General features: G+C 41.0%; 1 protein-coding gene across 1 annotated transcript in view; it reads left to right on the top strand.

Moving 5' to 3' along the window:
* The first annotated feature begins 3,620 nt into the window (after positions 1-3,620).
* The window catches only part of Bend2 (BEN domain containing 2), a 63,076-nt gene continuing 51,144 nt past the window's right edge, over positions 3,621-15,552 (top strand). Inside the window, exons 1-3 of the mRNA XM_085838335.1 lie at positions 3,621-3,636; positions 6,827-7,009; positions 13,717-13,904. Coding sequence (XP_085694461.1) covers positions 3,621-3,636; positions 6,827-7,009; positions 13,717-13,904 — 387 coding nt within the window. The remainder of the gene's footprint in view (positions 3,637-6,826; positions 7,010-13,716; positions 13,905-15,552) is intronic.

Raw genomic sequence — 15,552 nt, 5'->3', positions numbered from 1 at the left:
TTTCCAGCTCCTGGCTATTATAAATAAGGCTGCTAAGTGGAGCACGTGTCCTTATTATAAGTTGGAACATCTTCTGGATATATGCCCAGGAGAGGTATTGCTGGATCCTCTGGTAGTACTATGTCCAATTTTCTGAGGAACTGCCAGACTGATTTCCAGAGTGGTTGTACAAGCTTGCAATCCCACCAGCAATGGAGGAGTGTTCCTCTTTCTCCACATCCTCGCCAGCATCTGCTGTCACCTGAATTTCTGATCTTAGCCATTCTGACTGGTGTGAGGTGGAATCTCAGGGTTGTTTTGATTTGCATTTCCCTGATGATTAAGGATGTTGAACATTTTTTCAGGTGTTTCTCTGCCATTCGGTATTCCTCAGGTGAGAATTCTTTGTTTAGCTCTATACCCCAATTTTAATAGGGTTATTTGATTCTCTAGAGTTTATAACTTCTTGATTATTTGTATATACTGGATATTATCAGATGTAGGGTTGATAAAAATCTTTTCCCAATCTTTTGTCCTATTGACAGTGTCCTTTGCCTTACAGAAGTTTTGCAATTTTATGAGGTCCCATTTGTCTATTGTTGATCTTAGGGTATAAGACATTGGTGTTCTGTCCAAGGCAACCCTTATAAGGACAACATTTAATTGTGGCTGGCTTACAGTTCAGAGGTTCAGTCCATTATCGTCAAGGTGTGAACATGGCAGCATCCATGCAGGCATGGTACAGGAGGAGCTGAGACTTCTATATCTTTACCTGAAGGCTACTAGGAGAAGACTAGCTCCCACAAGATTAGGAAGAGGGTCTCATTGCCCACACCCAGAGTGACACACTTCCTCCAACAAGGCCACACCTACTCCATTATAGCCATACCTCATAATTGTGCTACTCCCTGGGCCAAGCATATTCAAGCCACCCCAACCCACAGGTGCATCAGCACACACACATGCACTCCCATGTGAACAAGTACAAACACATAGGCTGCACACATTACTTTTTAAAAAGCCAGCTGTGGTGGTACCTATTCTCAAGGCTTTGGTTCTCAGTACCCACATGGTTGATCACAATTGCCTGTAACTTCACTTCAAGGGGATCTGATCTGATGCCTCTTCTGACCTCTACAGGATCCTGCATGTAAGTGATGTACATGCACACACGTACATATAAAAAAAATTTTTTTTGAAGAGCTGAGATAGAAGGATTGCAAGTTAAAGGCCTCTCTCAACAGTCAAATAACAAAACAAGGCAGGTTTTACCTTTATGGCTAAGGTAGCTTTCTCAAGGGTGTACAGCTATGGCTTATAGAATAGCAGGCATGTCACTAGAATCTGCTGCATATCCATTCTCTGGAATTTGGTAGAAACTTATATTCCCGAAGTTTCCAAAAAATATACTCTCTGCAAGGTACTGGAAACATACTTTATAGAACTTGCCAGATCTTTGCCTTTATAGTGTGGGGAAAGCTGTACTCTGCAACAGCCTCCCCAGAGAACACATGCTACCAAGAGAAAATGCACTTTCATCCTAAAATTTATCTCCAGCGTTTTCTATCAACAAAAGTTGGAGTTGTACCATTAGCAAAAAATAAATTATTTAACAGGCAAAGTGTAAACTCAGAGATAATTTCCAGCACTCAGGTTCTCTATAATCCTCCTACACAGATTTATTTTCCCATACAATGGCAACCAACAATTCATTTTAATTTATATATTTCTTTGTAGTGATTTTGCCAAAATGGATGTATCCTTGGCTTGGTGCTTATCAGGTTCCTCCTAGCCAGAAGTCCTTAGTCCTTGAGACAGGTGTGGTATGTGACCCAGCATGGACCAGAACTCACCATCCTCCTGGCTTTGCCTTCCACATATTGGAATTGCAGATCCAGCTTCATGACAGGCCACAATTTTGTATTTCTACCCAATATGATACATACTTCTTTCTCACCAAGAAAGAAATCTTTACTATTCTCCCAGATGAGTAGCCTTACTTACTATTGTCACCCTATCATTGACTGCACAAGGGAACGGGGGCAAAATTCTATTTTATGTTTAAGAACGTATAAGGAAGTTCCCACCAGGAACTTAGAGAGAGACCTGTTTACAGAATATTTTAATATCAGGCACACTAATCTAAGAGCTTTGAGAGAGGTGAAGGCAACTTTCTGTGCAAGCCTGGAGGAGTGACCCCTCTTACCATAATGTTTCATAAGTGTTTTGGTGCCAGTTGTCCCAACAGAGCTCTTTGTAGGGGCACCTGCCTGGCATCCTACCACTCCGGAGGTAGACGTGTGAGCATCAGGAGTTCAAGGCCCAGGCTATACAAGAGGTTTTATTTTATTTTTTTTAAACGAACAAATAAAACCCATCAAACCCCATAAACAAGCATATAAATAAACAGGGTAGGAATAATAGAGGTTTTGAAAAATATGGGGACTTTCTGGACACAACAAAGATGGAAGTAAAGTAACTACAGAATGAGAACATGTGCAATGGCCCCAGTGGCCAAATAACCCTGACCTTGATGCTGTGGGGACACGCAGACAAACTATTAGGAAGCTGAGGCAGAAAGCTCATTTTAACCTAGGGGTTCATGGTCAGCCCGGACTGCATAATGAGACCTGGTCTGTTGAAAAAGAACTTTTGGCCAGGCGTGGTGGCACACGCCTTTAATCCCAGCACTCGGGAGGCAGAGGCAGGCGGATTTCTGAGTTCGAGGCCAGCCTGGTCTACAGAGTGAGTTCCAGGACAGCCAGGACTACACAGAGAAACCCTGTCTCGAAAAACCAAAAAAAAAAAAAAAGAACTTTTGATTTAAGCAAAACTGCCATGAGCTTTATGACTTCGAGTTGACCAAACTCTCTCTCAGTTTCAGTTTTCTTTATAGTCGTCATCATCATCGTCTTGTTGTTGTTGTCGTCGTCGTCTTCCTCCTCCTCCTCCTCCTCCTCCCCCTCCTTTTCCTCCTCTTCTTGTGTTTGTTTTTGTTCTCTTTTTCTTCGTTTTTTCTTCGTGTAGCCCAGGCTGTCCTGGAACTCACTGTGGACGTAGGCCAGGGTGGCCTAGAATTCACAGAGATTCACCTGCCTCTGCCTCCTGAGTGCTAGGATTAAAGGCATGCATCACCAAGAACAGTTAACTTCAGTTTATTTGTGTTTAAAACGGGAAACTAATTTCTACCAACTTTTTAGAACTATGGAGAGTACTACATGAATCATAGCAGTTATTTCATGGAGGAATGAAACATAGAACTATCTAGAAAATAGCAAACAGTGCAGTGTAGTTTAAGCGGTGCAATGACTTGCAGGAAACTGTCGGCATATTTTAAAAGTTTGAATTGGATGCTTTTTATTTGCTTCTAAAACTCAATTCGTGAAGGGTGGAGTGGAATACCTGGCTACTATGCAAAAGAGATGTTCATTTAAAAAAAAAAAAGATGGAGCAAGGTTGGCCAGTGGCCAAAAATTGTTCCTGCCCCCAAAGAGTGAGAAGCTTCTGCGCAGCCGCAGTGGGTTTTTTTTTTTTTTTTTACGCGCCCCATGAGCGAACGCTTGGCGCCTGTTTGCTCGTGCAGACACTTCTCGGGCGTTGCGTTTTCGGGCACAGTCGGTGCCAGGCTCCAGTGCCTCAAGATGTCTGAAGAGGAAGGTAAGAACCCCTTTCCTTCGCCTCACTAGCACATGCTTAGGCCACATAGGGTGACGCCATGCCTTAGACGACAGCAAGAGTTTAGTGGGTTCCCGGGCTGCGGGGGCGGGGGAGGGGCGGGGGTGCTGCTTTCCCGGGTGGGCACTGGCTTGTTTTCTCATCTGGCCAGTGAGAAGGTGTCAATATGTGCGTGAGACTGGGGAGTGCGCCGAGGGGGCTGCGGGGATTCCGGGAGCTTGAGGGTCTGAGGTAAAGCCCCCCTCGGAGGTGTGCGGGGGCAGAGGGGACACTTAGGGGAGGCGAAGGGGACGGTGGTAAGCTTTGGTGAGGCTACAGGCTGGAGGTTGGATATTTCTAGATGGTTCCGGCGTCCCAGAAACTGGACGGGGAGGGGGGCAAGGGGCGGGGGGGGGGGAGGGGTGCGGGGGGGCATCCCTTCCTGTCCTTGCTTGCGTAGTTCCGGGCCCACACGGGATCTCGGGGCTCGGGATGTCTTCGGCAAGCAAGCATCTGGTTCCCGCAGGCTGCAGCTCGATGCCCGCATGGGCTTGCTTGCCCCCGAGACTCGGCTCGGCTTTCGCTCACGGCTCGGCTTTCGCTCACTGCCTCTCGGGCCCTCTAAAAGATGCTCCAGTTCCTAGCTCCCCGGGGCTCGAGTGGACCCACGTTTAGGGCCTTGAAGGGATTCTTCATATCCTAGGCCTTCAAATAAGTTTCTGGGGACCCCGGGCGTTTCCTGTGACATGGCTTCCGGTGGTTTTGGCGGGAGTTGAGGGTTTGTGGGTTTTCTGGGTCTTGAGGTGATAGGAGGCTAATGGTTCCTGGAGGTCCAGACCTGTGCTAGTTCCTGCCACAATTTCAAGACGCCGTTGAAGTTTCTAGAAGTTGCGGACGCAGGAGCTAGCTCGGGAAGGAGGCACGGAGGGTTCTTGCACTACTACGTGCATCCATTGGGACTCAAGATCTCGAAAGGTATTTTTTTGTCTGTTTGCGCGGTGTGTAGCCAAGGCACTTGGTAGACACTTGTGAGGAGGAGGAGAGAGAATTTTCTTTTGGAAAGAGTGACTGCACTTTGCAGCCTCATGTTCAAGCAGCTCTTGTGGTTAGGACGGAAGCTGACAGCTCCTGCGAGCTTTTGTAGTTCGGACACTTACTAAATATTCCGTGTGACAGCTCCTGCGAGCTTTTGTAGTTCGGACACTTACTAAACATTCCTTGTGAACTTCGGAAATGAGTTGACCCTTTCTTACCCCTCCCTGTCTAAGCGGAGGCAGGCTAAAATAAGGAAGGACTAATATTCTAATATTAATATTATTATTATTTTTACCGTGTTCTGAATTTAAGAAGCTGGTTGAGAGAATGCTTTTCAGAGACCTAAACAGAGCTTTTGGGACCTTGGAGGTTAACCTGTTTGTTTGAAAACCCCTTTATTTCAGATTTGTTAAGAAAGAAGAAGAAAATAAGATGTAGAGGGATTGTGGAGAGGCCTTTCCACACACTGAGCTTGCTGTTTGTTTTCTTAGGGGACACGTGTACTGTCCCGAAACAACTGTAAAATGTGGGGATTTTTGAGATTAGTGCGGGTGCTCTTTGGCATGCTACTGGCTAGTGTCTCAAGCTTTGTGGCCCTTTGGTAGAAAAGCTTTCCTGCTCTCTCCACATTCGGCCTTAGAATTTTTATGACATGAGCTGGCAATTTTTTTTTATTGGTTACAAAAATGCAGTTTTTCAAGCAACCTATCTACTTGGTATTTTATAAAGTGTGACTGGGCTAGATGCAGGTTTTACTTTAATCTCTCTGTGTGCCTGTATGTGTGCGTGTGCATGTGCGTGTGTGTGTGTGTGTGTGTGTGTGTGTGTGTGTGTGCGTGCGCGCGTGCGTGTGTGTGTGTGTGTGTGTGTGTGTGTGTGTGTGTGTGTGTTTTGAGACAGGGTCTCTTCATGTAGACTTGGCTAACCTGGAGCTGGCTATTTAGACCTCGACTTCCCTAGTGCTGAGATTAAATGTGTGCGAGTTTTAAAGTGAAGCACACAAGTGCTAGGGGTGGGGTGGAATGTAATTTGTTTATTTTACTCTCCTGTGTGGCTTACTTTGTAGGGTCCACACAATGGAAAGGCTACATTTGTTTGTTGAGACTGCTTCCTACTGAGGCGCTCAAGGCTATCTGGTAACAGCAAACCCCTAGGGCTTGAACCTCTCATGTGCTGAGATTTCGAGCATGTACCACCCCCTGGACAGGAGGAGCTGTTTTTAAGAGTGTCTCTGTAATTGTAGAGAGTAATTAATACTGCATATTAAGTTTGTAAAATATAATTTAAAAAAATATCAGAGCTGGGAGTGTGTATATTTATTTAGCTTAGATAGGCTTGACTGTCTTGGAACTTAAGGATATCTGGCTGTCCTTGCATTGCAAGTGCTGGAATTAAAGGTGTATGTCACCATGCTGAGCAAACTGTCCTTTTAAAGGACAACTTTAAGAAATTAGAAAGATCATTTAAATATTCAACAGTGTAGATAATATTAAAATATTTACTGACTTGATATTTCATATGTAGTTCATGTGTAGTTACCTGTTTCATGTTTTGTAAGATTTAGTTTGAATTTAGTTTGTTTTTTCACAGTACTCTTTATCTATCATCAGTTACCATAAATGGATTTTTCAAGAACAAACTTGTAAATTATTGGTCCCTACAAATGTGGCTATAAGATAACAGTTTTATAATTTAAAATTTAAAAGCAAAGCATTAAGTACATCATTAGACATTTATTGCTCCATTGAAGCAATTTATATTGCTCTACAAAATTAGAATTAGTAGAAACAATAGTCTCTATGTACATATTCATATATCTCAATATTCATAGTAAGTAATTAATTGTTAGCTAACTCATATTGATTACAAGTATAAAAAGGCTAAATACTGTTTTGTGAGCTAATATAATGTTTTAGACTGTGTGTGGTAGCATATGACTTTAGCCCCAGCATGTGAGAAAAGCAGAAGTAGGTAAATATCTTTGGGTCCAAGGCTAATTTGTTCTCCATAGCAAATTACAGAACAGCTAAGGTGTTCACTACACAGTGAGAAATTGTCTCAAAGAATAGAGGTTTTAAATAGTCCATAACTTTATATCTTAGTCCTCTAAACTGTTCATTTAACATGGTACTTACTCTAGTTTTTCTTTTATTCTTAGAGATTATTTATATAAATATGGAAAGTGACACTGATGATAGTCGCATCAGTGATGATGGAGATGAACTATTTAGTGAAGATTTTGGTTCTGATATCGAGGACACGTCGAGTTTTGAGGGCTTGACCGTAGACTCTGAACTTGAAGATTCTGACCTGGACAGCTTTGTGGACGAATCCCTAACTGGTAACTTTGCTAAATTTTCTCTTGGGTAAAATTTTGTGGTCTGATTCTCATTTCTAGTAAACCTTGTAAATATTTCTATAATGTTTGTATTGATTAGCTGGTATATGAAGCCTGCGTTTAGAACTAGAGAAGTGACTCCGCATTTAAGAGCACTTAAGGCTCTTGCACAAGACCTGACTTCAATTCCTGACACCCACATGGCAGCTCACAACCATCTGTAACTTAAGTCCTAGGGGATCCAACACTCTCCTTTGCCTTCTGTAGGCACCAGGCATTTGGGCAAAATACTCATACACATAAAATAATATTTTTTCAATGAAGTCAGAGAGTGACAGTAGTACAGTATTTCTGTATGTTTGTGTTTTCCTTTCAGCTTTGTATGCTGTGTTCCTCTTTGCCTTTTTCACTCTAAGGGGAACAGTCTCAGAAAATATTATAGAGACAATATTCTCTGTCTCAGAAAAGTGTTTATATTTGGCAACTCTAATTAAAGTATTTAGGAGTAAAACCTAAGTGAACAGCTTATCTATGACAGCTTGGCTGGAGTTCATGAGTCAGGTGACATAACTGTGTAGAAAATTTTAAGGAATAGAATAGTCTTGAACTAAAAAGTGGTTATCATTTGTAAAATATAAGCTTAATATACAAAAGTCAATCATTTTGCTGCATACCAGTAATAAAAAATTGAAAATTTAAATTAGAGCACAGTGCTGTTTATATTTGCATACAAGAGTCCACAGAAACACACCCACATCCTTTTTTTGAGACAGGGCTCACTGTGTAGCCCTGGCAGGAATCCAACCCACAGAGATCTGCCTGCTTCTGCTTGGGAATAAAAGCCTGCACTATGGCAGCCAGCCACAGAAAGAGTTGTCAGTTGTTTCACTGACTGTAATGCTAGTTGTATATTTTCCATTAGTATCCTCTATTAGGTTGTAAAATGTTCCTTCTATTTCCAGTGTCTTGAAAGCCTTTCTTGTGAAATGATGTGGAATTTTGCCAACTGCCTTTTCTGTATCAAGATGCTAGTATGAGTGTTCTCCTTTTTATTGGCACACTACATTAATTTCCTTAATTTTGAGAACCTTGGTGCATTTGGGAAATAGATTCTCCTGGTTATTCTGGATGACAGTTTGGTTCTCCAGTAGGTAGTGATTTTCCTTTCAGTGTGACAAAAATCAAAACTGAAAGCAAGCACTAAACATTGACATTGCTAATACAAGTTTAGTCAATGAACAAAAGGGAAAGGGAGACTTCCAGCTCACAGATAACTTCTCTGCTTTTATAGGTTAAACAGAATCAGAGGAGATACTTGCTGATTAAGAGGAGGAATATTCCTGTCTTGTAATAGACAGAAATTTCCTGAGACCATCTCCTTTTGCTTCTCTTTTGGTCTAGTGTTTTTGTCTTGGAGGCTGGAAGATGCATGGAACTTAGATTCTAATGTAGTTTAAAATACTTTCTAAGTTTTAGGCATTCATCTTGGTGTCTTCAAAAGGAAAAGGTGAGGACAGAGACTAGGCAAGTACAAGCTGGATCATCCATCCCCAGGTTATGGTTCCAGGGAGGGGTAAACATCAAAAGGTCAACACTTACTTGTGCAGGTCTGAACTGAAGTCTGACCTAAAGCTTGAGTCTATAAGGTGACAGAGAGGCTACCATGAGAAGCAAGCTAACTAACTAACTAGCTAACTAGTCTTCTTTCTTTCTTTCTTTCTTTCTTTCTTTCTTTCTTTCTTTCTTTCTTTCTTTCTTTCTTTCTTTCTTTCTCTCTCTCTCTCTCTCTCTCTCTCTCTCTCTCTCTCTCTCTCTCTCTCTTTCTTTCTTTCTTTCTTTCTTTCCTCCTTTCATTCTTGATGAGGAGTGATAACTACACTATATGTGGATATAAAGACAGGTATTTACAATGCAGTTAAGGAATGTACACTGATTTAGGGAAATGCCAGTAGTAGATTCTCCTCTAGGGTCTGTGATCTCGCCAGCTACAGTTATATTTATAAGTATCAAGCAGGAGTTCCCTCCTATTAAATGGGACTTAAGTTCAATTAAATATCTAATAATTACTCCCAAGGTAAAAGTGTATGACTGAGCAAGTATCTGTGGAATAGGATATCAATTCCTTCAGACATATGCCAAGTAGTGCTATAGGTAGTTCCTAGAACTTTTTGAGAATTCTTCCCATTGATTTTCATAGTGGGTGGACCAGTTTGCAACCCCACCAACAGTGAACGATGGTTTCCCTTTTGCCACATCCTCTTTTTCTTTTTCTTTTTTTCTTTTTTCTTTTTTTTTCTCGAGACAGGGATTCTCTGTGTATCCCTGGCTGTCCTGGAACTCACTCTGTAGACCAGGCTGGCCTCGAACTCAGAGATCCACCTGCCTCTGCCTCCCAGGTGCTGGGATTAAAGGTGTGCGCCACCACGCCTGGCTCAGTTCTTTTTCTTGATCACAACTACATTATCTGAGGTAAAATGAGATTTCAAAGCCTTTACTTTTCATTTTCCGAATCTCCAAGGTTGCTGAACATTTAAAAGGTATTTTATAACCATTTTCATTTCTTCTTTTAAGAACTCTCTGTTCAGACCCATAGCCCATTTTTAAATTGTGTTGTTCTTTTTCTGAGTTTTTTACTTTATTTTTTGAGTTCTTTCTATATTCTGGATATTTATCCTCAATCAGATGTATAGCTAGAAGATCCTCTCCTACTTTGTGAGCTCTTTACTCAATTGATGGTTTCCTTTGCGGTATATAAACTTTAAGAAAAAAGAAGAAAACTAAAGGGACATATATAAGGATAGAGGTAAAATTATCCCCATTTGCATAAGAAACCCTAAAATTTCTACCAGAAAACTTATAGATGTGATCAACATTTTAAGCAAAGTGCCAGGATATGAAATCAGCTTACAAAAATAGTTAGCCTTTCCATATACTAATAACAAATATACTCAGAAAAAAAATCACAGAAACATTCCTATACACAATAATCCTTTAAAAACTTGGTATAAATCTAACAAAGGAGATAAAAGACTTCTACAATGAAAATTTAAATTTCTGAAGAAAGAGACTGAGGTGACACCCCCATGAATAAGGATTGGTAGAATTAATATTGTGAAAATTACCATTCTACCAAGAAAAGTGTATAGATTCAGTACTGAAAACAAATTCCTACAACATTCTTCACTTGAATGGAAAAAATCGTGAAATTCATACAGAAACACAAAAGACTCAGGATAGTCAATGCAATCCTGACCAAAGCAAAAGAATGGTGGAGGAATTGCCTTTCCATATTTCAAGTTATATTACAGAGCTGTGGTAAAATATGCTTGTACTAGCACAAAAACAAAAATGTAGATCTTGTAGCCTTGGCTAATCTGGAACTCACTAGGGAGACCAGGCTAACTTCAATTCATAAAGATCTACCAGCCTCTGCCTCCTGAGTGCTAGGATTAAAGGCATATGTTAAAAAAACATTTTAGTACAGTTTTTTAATAAAAAAAATCTTAGAATAATATGTTTGTGGGACAAGTGTTTATTTGGCATGTTGAACAGTAAAACATAATAAAGGTATAATTATTCAAATTCTGTGGTACTAATTCTGAAATAAGGAGTTAAATTTAATGCAATAGACAATTCATAAACAATATAGGATTTAGAGTTGAGGCTGGAGAGGTGGTTCATTGGGTAAAACATGAAATCATATGCATGTATACACATATACACATATCTGTGAGGTTGTACATGCATATATGTGTATATATATTTATATTTATACATATATATGCAGACTTACTATACTGCAGTTCATTTGTGCAGCAAAGATGTAGGGTAAATGATGGTACAACAAATGATCTCTAGAGGTAAAGGTCTTAGTTATCATCTCATACATTCAGAAAATGTAGTTGAATGTTTTTCTAATCACTGTGAAAGATTTAAGTGTGACAGCAATTAAGGAATCCCAACTTTTAACGAATCGATGAGATTAAGGAACACATTTCTCCTTAGTAGGAATCCCGGGCTCACACCACTGCCCAAGTAAAGCACTTGCTCCACCTGCACACTTTCCAGTGCGCCTGTTCTCACCCTGTGCTAGCAAGAGCCGATGCAGGAAACCCAACTGGGCACTGAGCAAGGAGACAGAAAAACGAGAAATCCACAAAACAAGGGATATTAACAGGCAGAAACGTATGAAAATATTCAACTGCATTCATAATGAGAAGGATGCAAGTGAGGTGGGATAGAGCTTGGGCCTTTCATCAAATTGATGTTTAAAGGTTAATTCGCTTTAGTGATAACAGGAAAAACCTTACATTTTAATTCTCTTGGAATGCAAATGTGTACAGCCTTTCAGGACCTCTGGGAAACACCTATCAGAAGCCTTTCAAATGTTCTTCTATAGGAAGTTGTTTGAATGGGTATACATAATTATTTTAAAACAGTGAAAACTTAGAAGCCATAAAACTCAGAAGCCAAAAATATACAATAACAGATGATAGCCAAACCTATTTGCATTAATACAATAAAGTACTGTGAAGACATTTAAAAATATTTTGAAAATTTTAAGTGATACTCTAAATTGCTCAAAATATATAAGCAGTATAAAAGAAAAGGGGAAGGCAGTACATCTAAAGCTCCTATTTAATGGTGACAGATTACTTTGTTTAGTTAGATTCTGAACTTTTTATAAGGAGCTACTTTTAATAAATTAGTTTGCATGTGTGGATTTTTGCCTGCATGCCTTCCTGTGTACTGCATGTTTTTCTGGTGCTCGTAGAGACCGGAAAAGGACATTAGATCCCCTGAAAATAGATGGTCAGAAAACATTCAGTTAAAAATAAGATTTAATGGCAATTCCAGTTTGAGTTGGCTATGTTCTATTTTAAAACGCACTGCTCTCTATTTACCTCACCTGAGAGTTAATTCTCCTCTTCCTTTTTTATTGATGTTTTTATTCACTTTATATCCCAGTCACAGCTCCCCTCCTCCTCTCCTCCCAGTTCCAACCACCCCCCTCCCCTCCCCATACTCTGCCATGCCTGCAAACTGGAGCCTAGCACAATTGTCATTTGAGAGTCATCATCCAGCAGCTGATGGAAACAGATGCAGAGACCCACAGACAAACATTAAGCAGGGATCGGGGAGTCTTGTGGAAGCTTTGGGGAGGGATTGTGGGAGCCTGGGGTGTCATGGACACTACAAGAAGACCTGTAGAGCCAACTAAACTGGATACATGTAGCGTTAACAGAGACTGAACCACCAACCAAAGACTATGCATGGACTGAACCGAGCCCCTCCTGACATGTAGCAGATGTGCAGCTTGCCTTTTTTTTTTTTTTTGGTTTTTCGAGACAGGGTTTCTCTGTGTAGGTAGCCCTGGCTGTCCTGGAACTTGCTCTGTAGACCAGGCTGGCCTTGAACTCAGAAAGAAATTCACCTGCCTCTGCCTCTCAACTGCTAGGATCAAAGGCATGTGCCACCACTGCCCGGCTGATCTTTTTTTTTTTTTAAATTGCCCCTTTGTACTACTGGGAAATGACTTTGAAGTTAGGGCATCTTGCATGCTACCTTAGAGCTATAACCATGATGCCTTCTTTACATTTCCCCCCCCCGATTTGAGACAGTCTAGCTAAGTTGCCCAGGCAGCCTTAGTGTAAGAATCTCCCGGCTAAACCACATACAGCACCCCTTCCCTCATTTTGAGAGGAAACCAGAGGGTCTGAATGTAATCCACATTGGTCAGTTCAGGCTGGCTCAAATTTGGCATCTTCCTGCCTTGGCCTCAGGGCACTAGCAGCATAGGTATAAACCACAACACCAAATTAATTACCATCTTCTTACTCCTTTTCTGCATACCATTTGGGTCTTTTAGGTCATTAATATCTCCTTGCTGCTCTGGCTCAGGATGGATAAAGCTTTTGCACTATAGTGCCCTGTCAGTCACTATGAAGAAAGAGCACAAGCCTGACCTAGTTCAAGCTTGAGCATCCTATTATTGTTCTAGTTCCGTATTGACTGATATAAAGCCATAATGTAAATATTGATATTTCCAGATTTTTCGACTTCTATTTCATACTCATTTATTTCATTCAGTTGCATGGAATATCTAAATGGTAAGGTAGCCATGATTTTGGCGCTGTAGCCAGTCCAGTGGTGAACTTGCTTTGAAGGGATTTTAGTGCAAGTGAAGAGGCAGAGTCTTTGCAGGGTACTACCCACACAGCAGTAAGGGAGCCTGCTACTGCAGAGGCAAGGGTGGAGGCCAGAGACCATGGCAAGTCGGTGGTGGGGACACAGATTAGAACAGAATTCTGAAACATATTTTAAGGTATGCTATTCCCATAAGTAAAAAGAACAGGAGGAAGAGGAAGAAGAAGAGGAAGAAGGGAAAAAAGAAATTCATGGAGATCTTCATAAACTCTCTAACAGTTATCGTCTCTTGTTCAGTTGTTCTGTAGAGTTGAAATTGTAAAGCACCCACCCCTTCATAGTTTGAACTTGCCTTTTAAACTTTATACTTATTCCTATTGAGGGGGCATATTCTTTCCATGCTTAAATATTTATTGTAAATTAATCATGAAAGGATTTTTATTTTGTTACTTTCTAAACTTGAAATAGGTGCCAATATAAAGTGGCACGCTCAGAATATATCTATAATAAGATTTTTAGGTAGTGAGTATATAAAATGACTTTTTAATTTGCTGCTTTTTCAGAGATTGAAGATGAATATGATGATGACAATGGAGCTGATGGAGATGAAGAAGAAGAAGAAGAAGATGAAGATGAGGAGGAGGAGGATTGTGAAGAAAATCTTCCAGAAAACTTAAAAAGATGCTACTGTAGCTCATTGGCTCTCCCATTACCCAAAAGAAGACGATCATCTAGTTCATATTCTTTTATGGTTCGTATACTAAAATAGAAATCTTTGTTCTCATTATACTGTATTCCTATATATATATATATATATATATATATATATATATATATATGTAAACCATTCTATTGAACTGGAAAACCTATGGCATGTCCCATGATTAAAGTCAATAGGAAACTACATCAGCCTAAACCAGGCAGGATGACATAAGGCACAAACCCTTCAGGTTTTCCCTCTGGGAAAAGAGTCAAGACCTGCTGAGCTGTTTGCCAAAGGTGAAGGAAATACAGAATGGATAGTATAGGAAGGTAGTTATTGTAAGAGTTTTCCTGGCACAAGGACATCTTAGCATTTGGGAGCCAAGAACTACCACATAATCATACTATGCAACAAATCCCACAAGAGATTTAGTAACTAGATAGTTGCCCACGTGGTCAGGTTCCAGATGGCATAGCAGGCTCCAGGAGACAGAGAGGACACTTAGCAAGTAGGCAAGGAGAGACAAATGCTTAGAGCAGGTGGAGGGAAGAAGCAGCTGAAGAGGCAGATCCTAGAATTTGGAATCAAATATGGTGGGTGACAGAAGCCAGCAGAAACAGATGATCCGCTACGTGCCTTTGGAAAGTCAAATCGGCAGCTTGAGTCAGATTAGAAGCTTGGTTTGGAGTGGCCAAGTCCCTTTGCTAGTTGAAAGGCACAGGTAAGAAGTATTAGTTCATCCTGTTGATTAGTGGCTCTGGCTGGAAGGGCTCATTGAAGCTTATGAAGGGGCTTATGAAAGGGTACAAGGGGATGCTCCTGTGAGGTGCCATGGGCTGCCTCATAGAGGGGGCCAGAAAGAAGGGAGAAGGAAGGGAACCAAGAGCATAAGAAACCAGCCATCCCTAGAAAGGACAGAATTTCATCCTTGGTGATGAATTACGTGCTTTGTATCTAGAGTAATGGGCTTGTAAGTTGGAGTAATAGCTAATTCCAGATAAGTAAACTGAGGGGTGGACAGCTGGAACTTAGAGGGTGAGGTCCTGTATCTCTTGTCAGAAAGCAAGTTTAGTAGAGTCGAGAGGTGTCAGTCTGGCTAATTTGTAGGGATGAACTATAAGGAGAAGATCAGCTACATATTGTATAAGCTTACATTTAGAGAGACAAAGTAAGTCGGAGACCAAAACCTGGCCAAATACGTGGGCTGTCCTGGAGCCCCTGGGGTAGGACAGTCCCAGTGAGTTGGATAGAAAGGTGGGTGTACAGGTCAGTTCAAGTAAAGGTAAAATATTTTGTGACTAGGGATTGAGAGGAACAAAAAGAAGGCATCCTTGAGATCTAGACAGAAAAATGAGAGGCCCCTGAGACAGTGATGGAAAGGAGAGTATAGGAGGTTGGGTTCTGCGGGTTGGAGAGGAACCAATACAGAGTTAATAAGTCAGAGATCCTGAACCAAGTGGTAACTTCCATTGGGGTTTTAAAGTGTGTGTAAGGGGGTACTAAAAGGAGAAGACATGGACCACAAAAGTCCTTTTCTTAAGAGGTCAGAGATAAGAGGCTTAAGTCCCCTGAGACTTTGAAGAGAGGGTGAGGGTGAGTAATGTAATTGGTAGGGTTTTACAATTGGATGACAAGAGGGGACCGATATTTGGCTATAGATGGGTTTTGGGTATCTCATACCTGGGAATCCACCTAA

This window comes from Mus caroli, unplaced genomic scaffold (genome assembly GCF_978045245.1).
Source record: "Mus caroli unplaced genomic scaffold, Mus_caroli_1 scaffold_5, whole genome shotgun sequence".
Classification (NCBI taxonomy): Eukaryota; Metazoa; Chordata; class Mammalia; order Rodentia; family Muridae; genus Mus; species Mus caroli.
The sequence above is the reverse complement of the archived record's forward strand: the minus strand, read 5'-3'. Positions and strand labels throughout refer to the sequence as shown.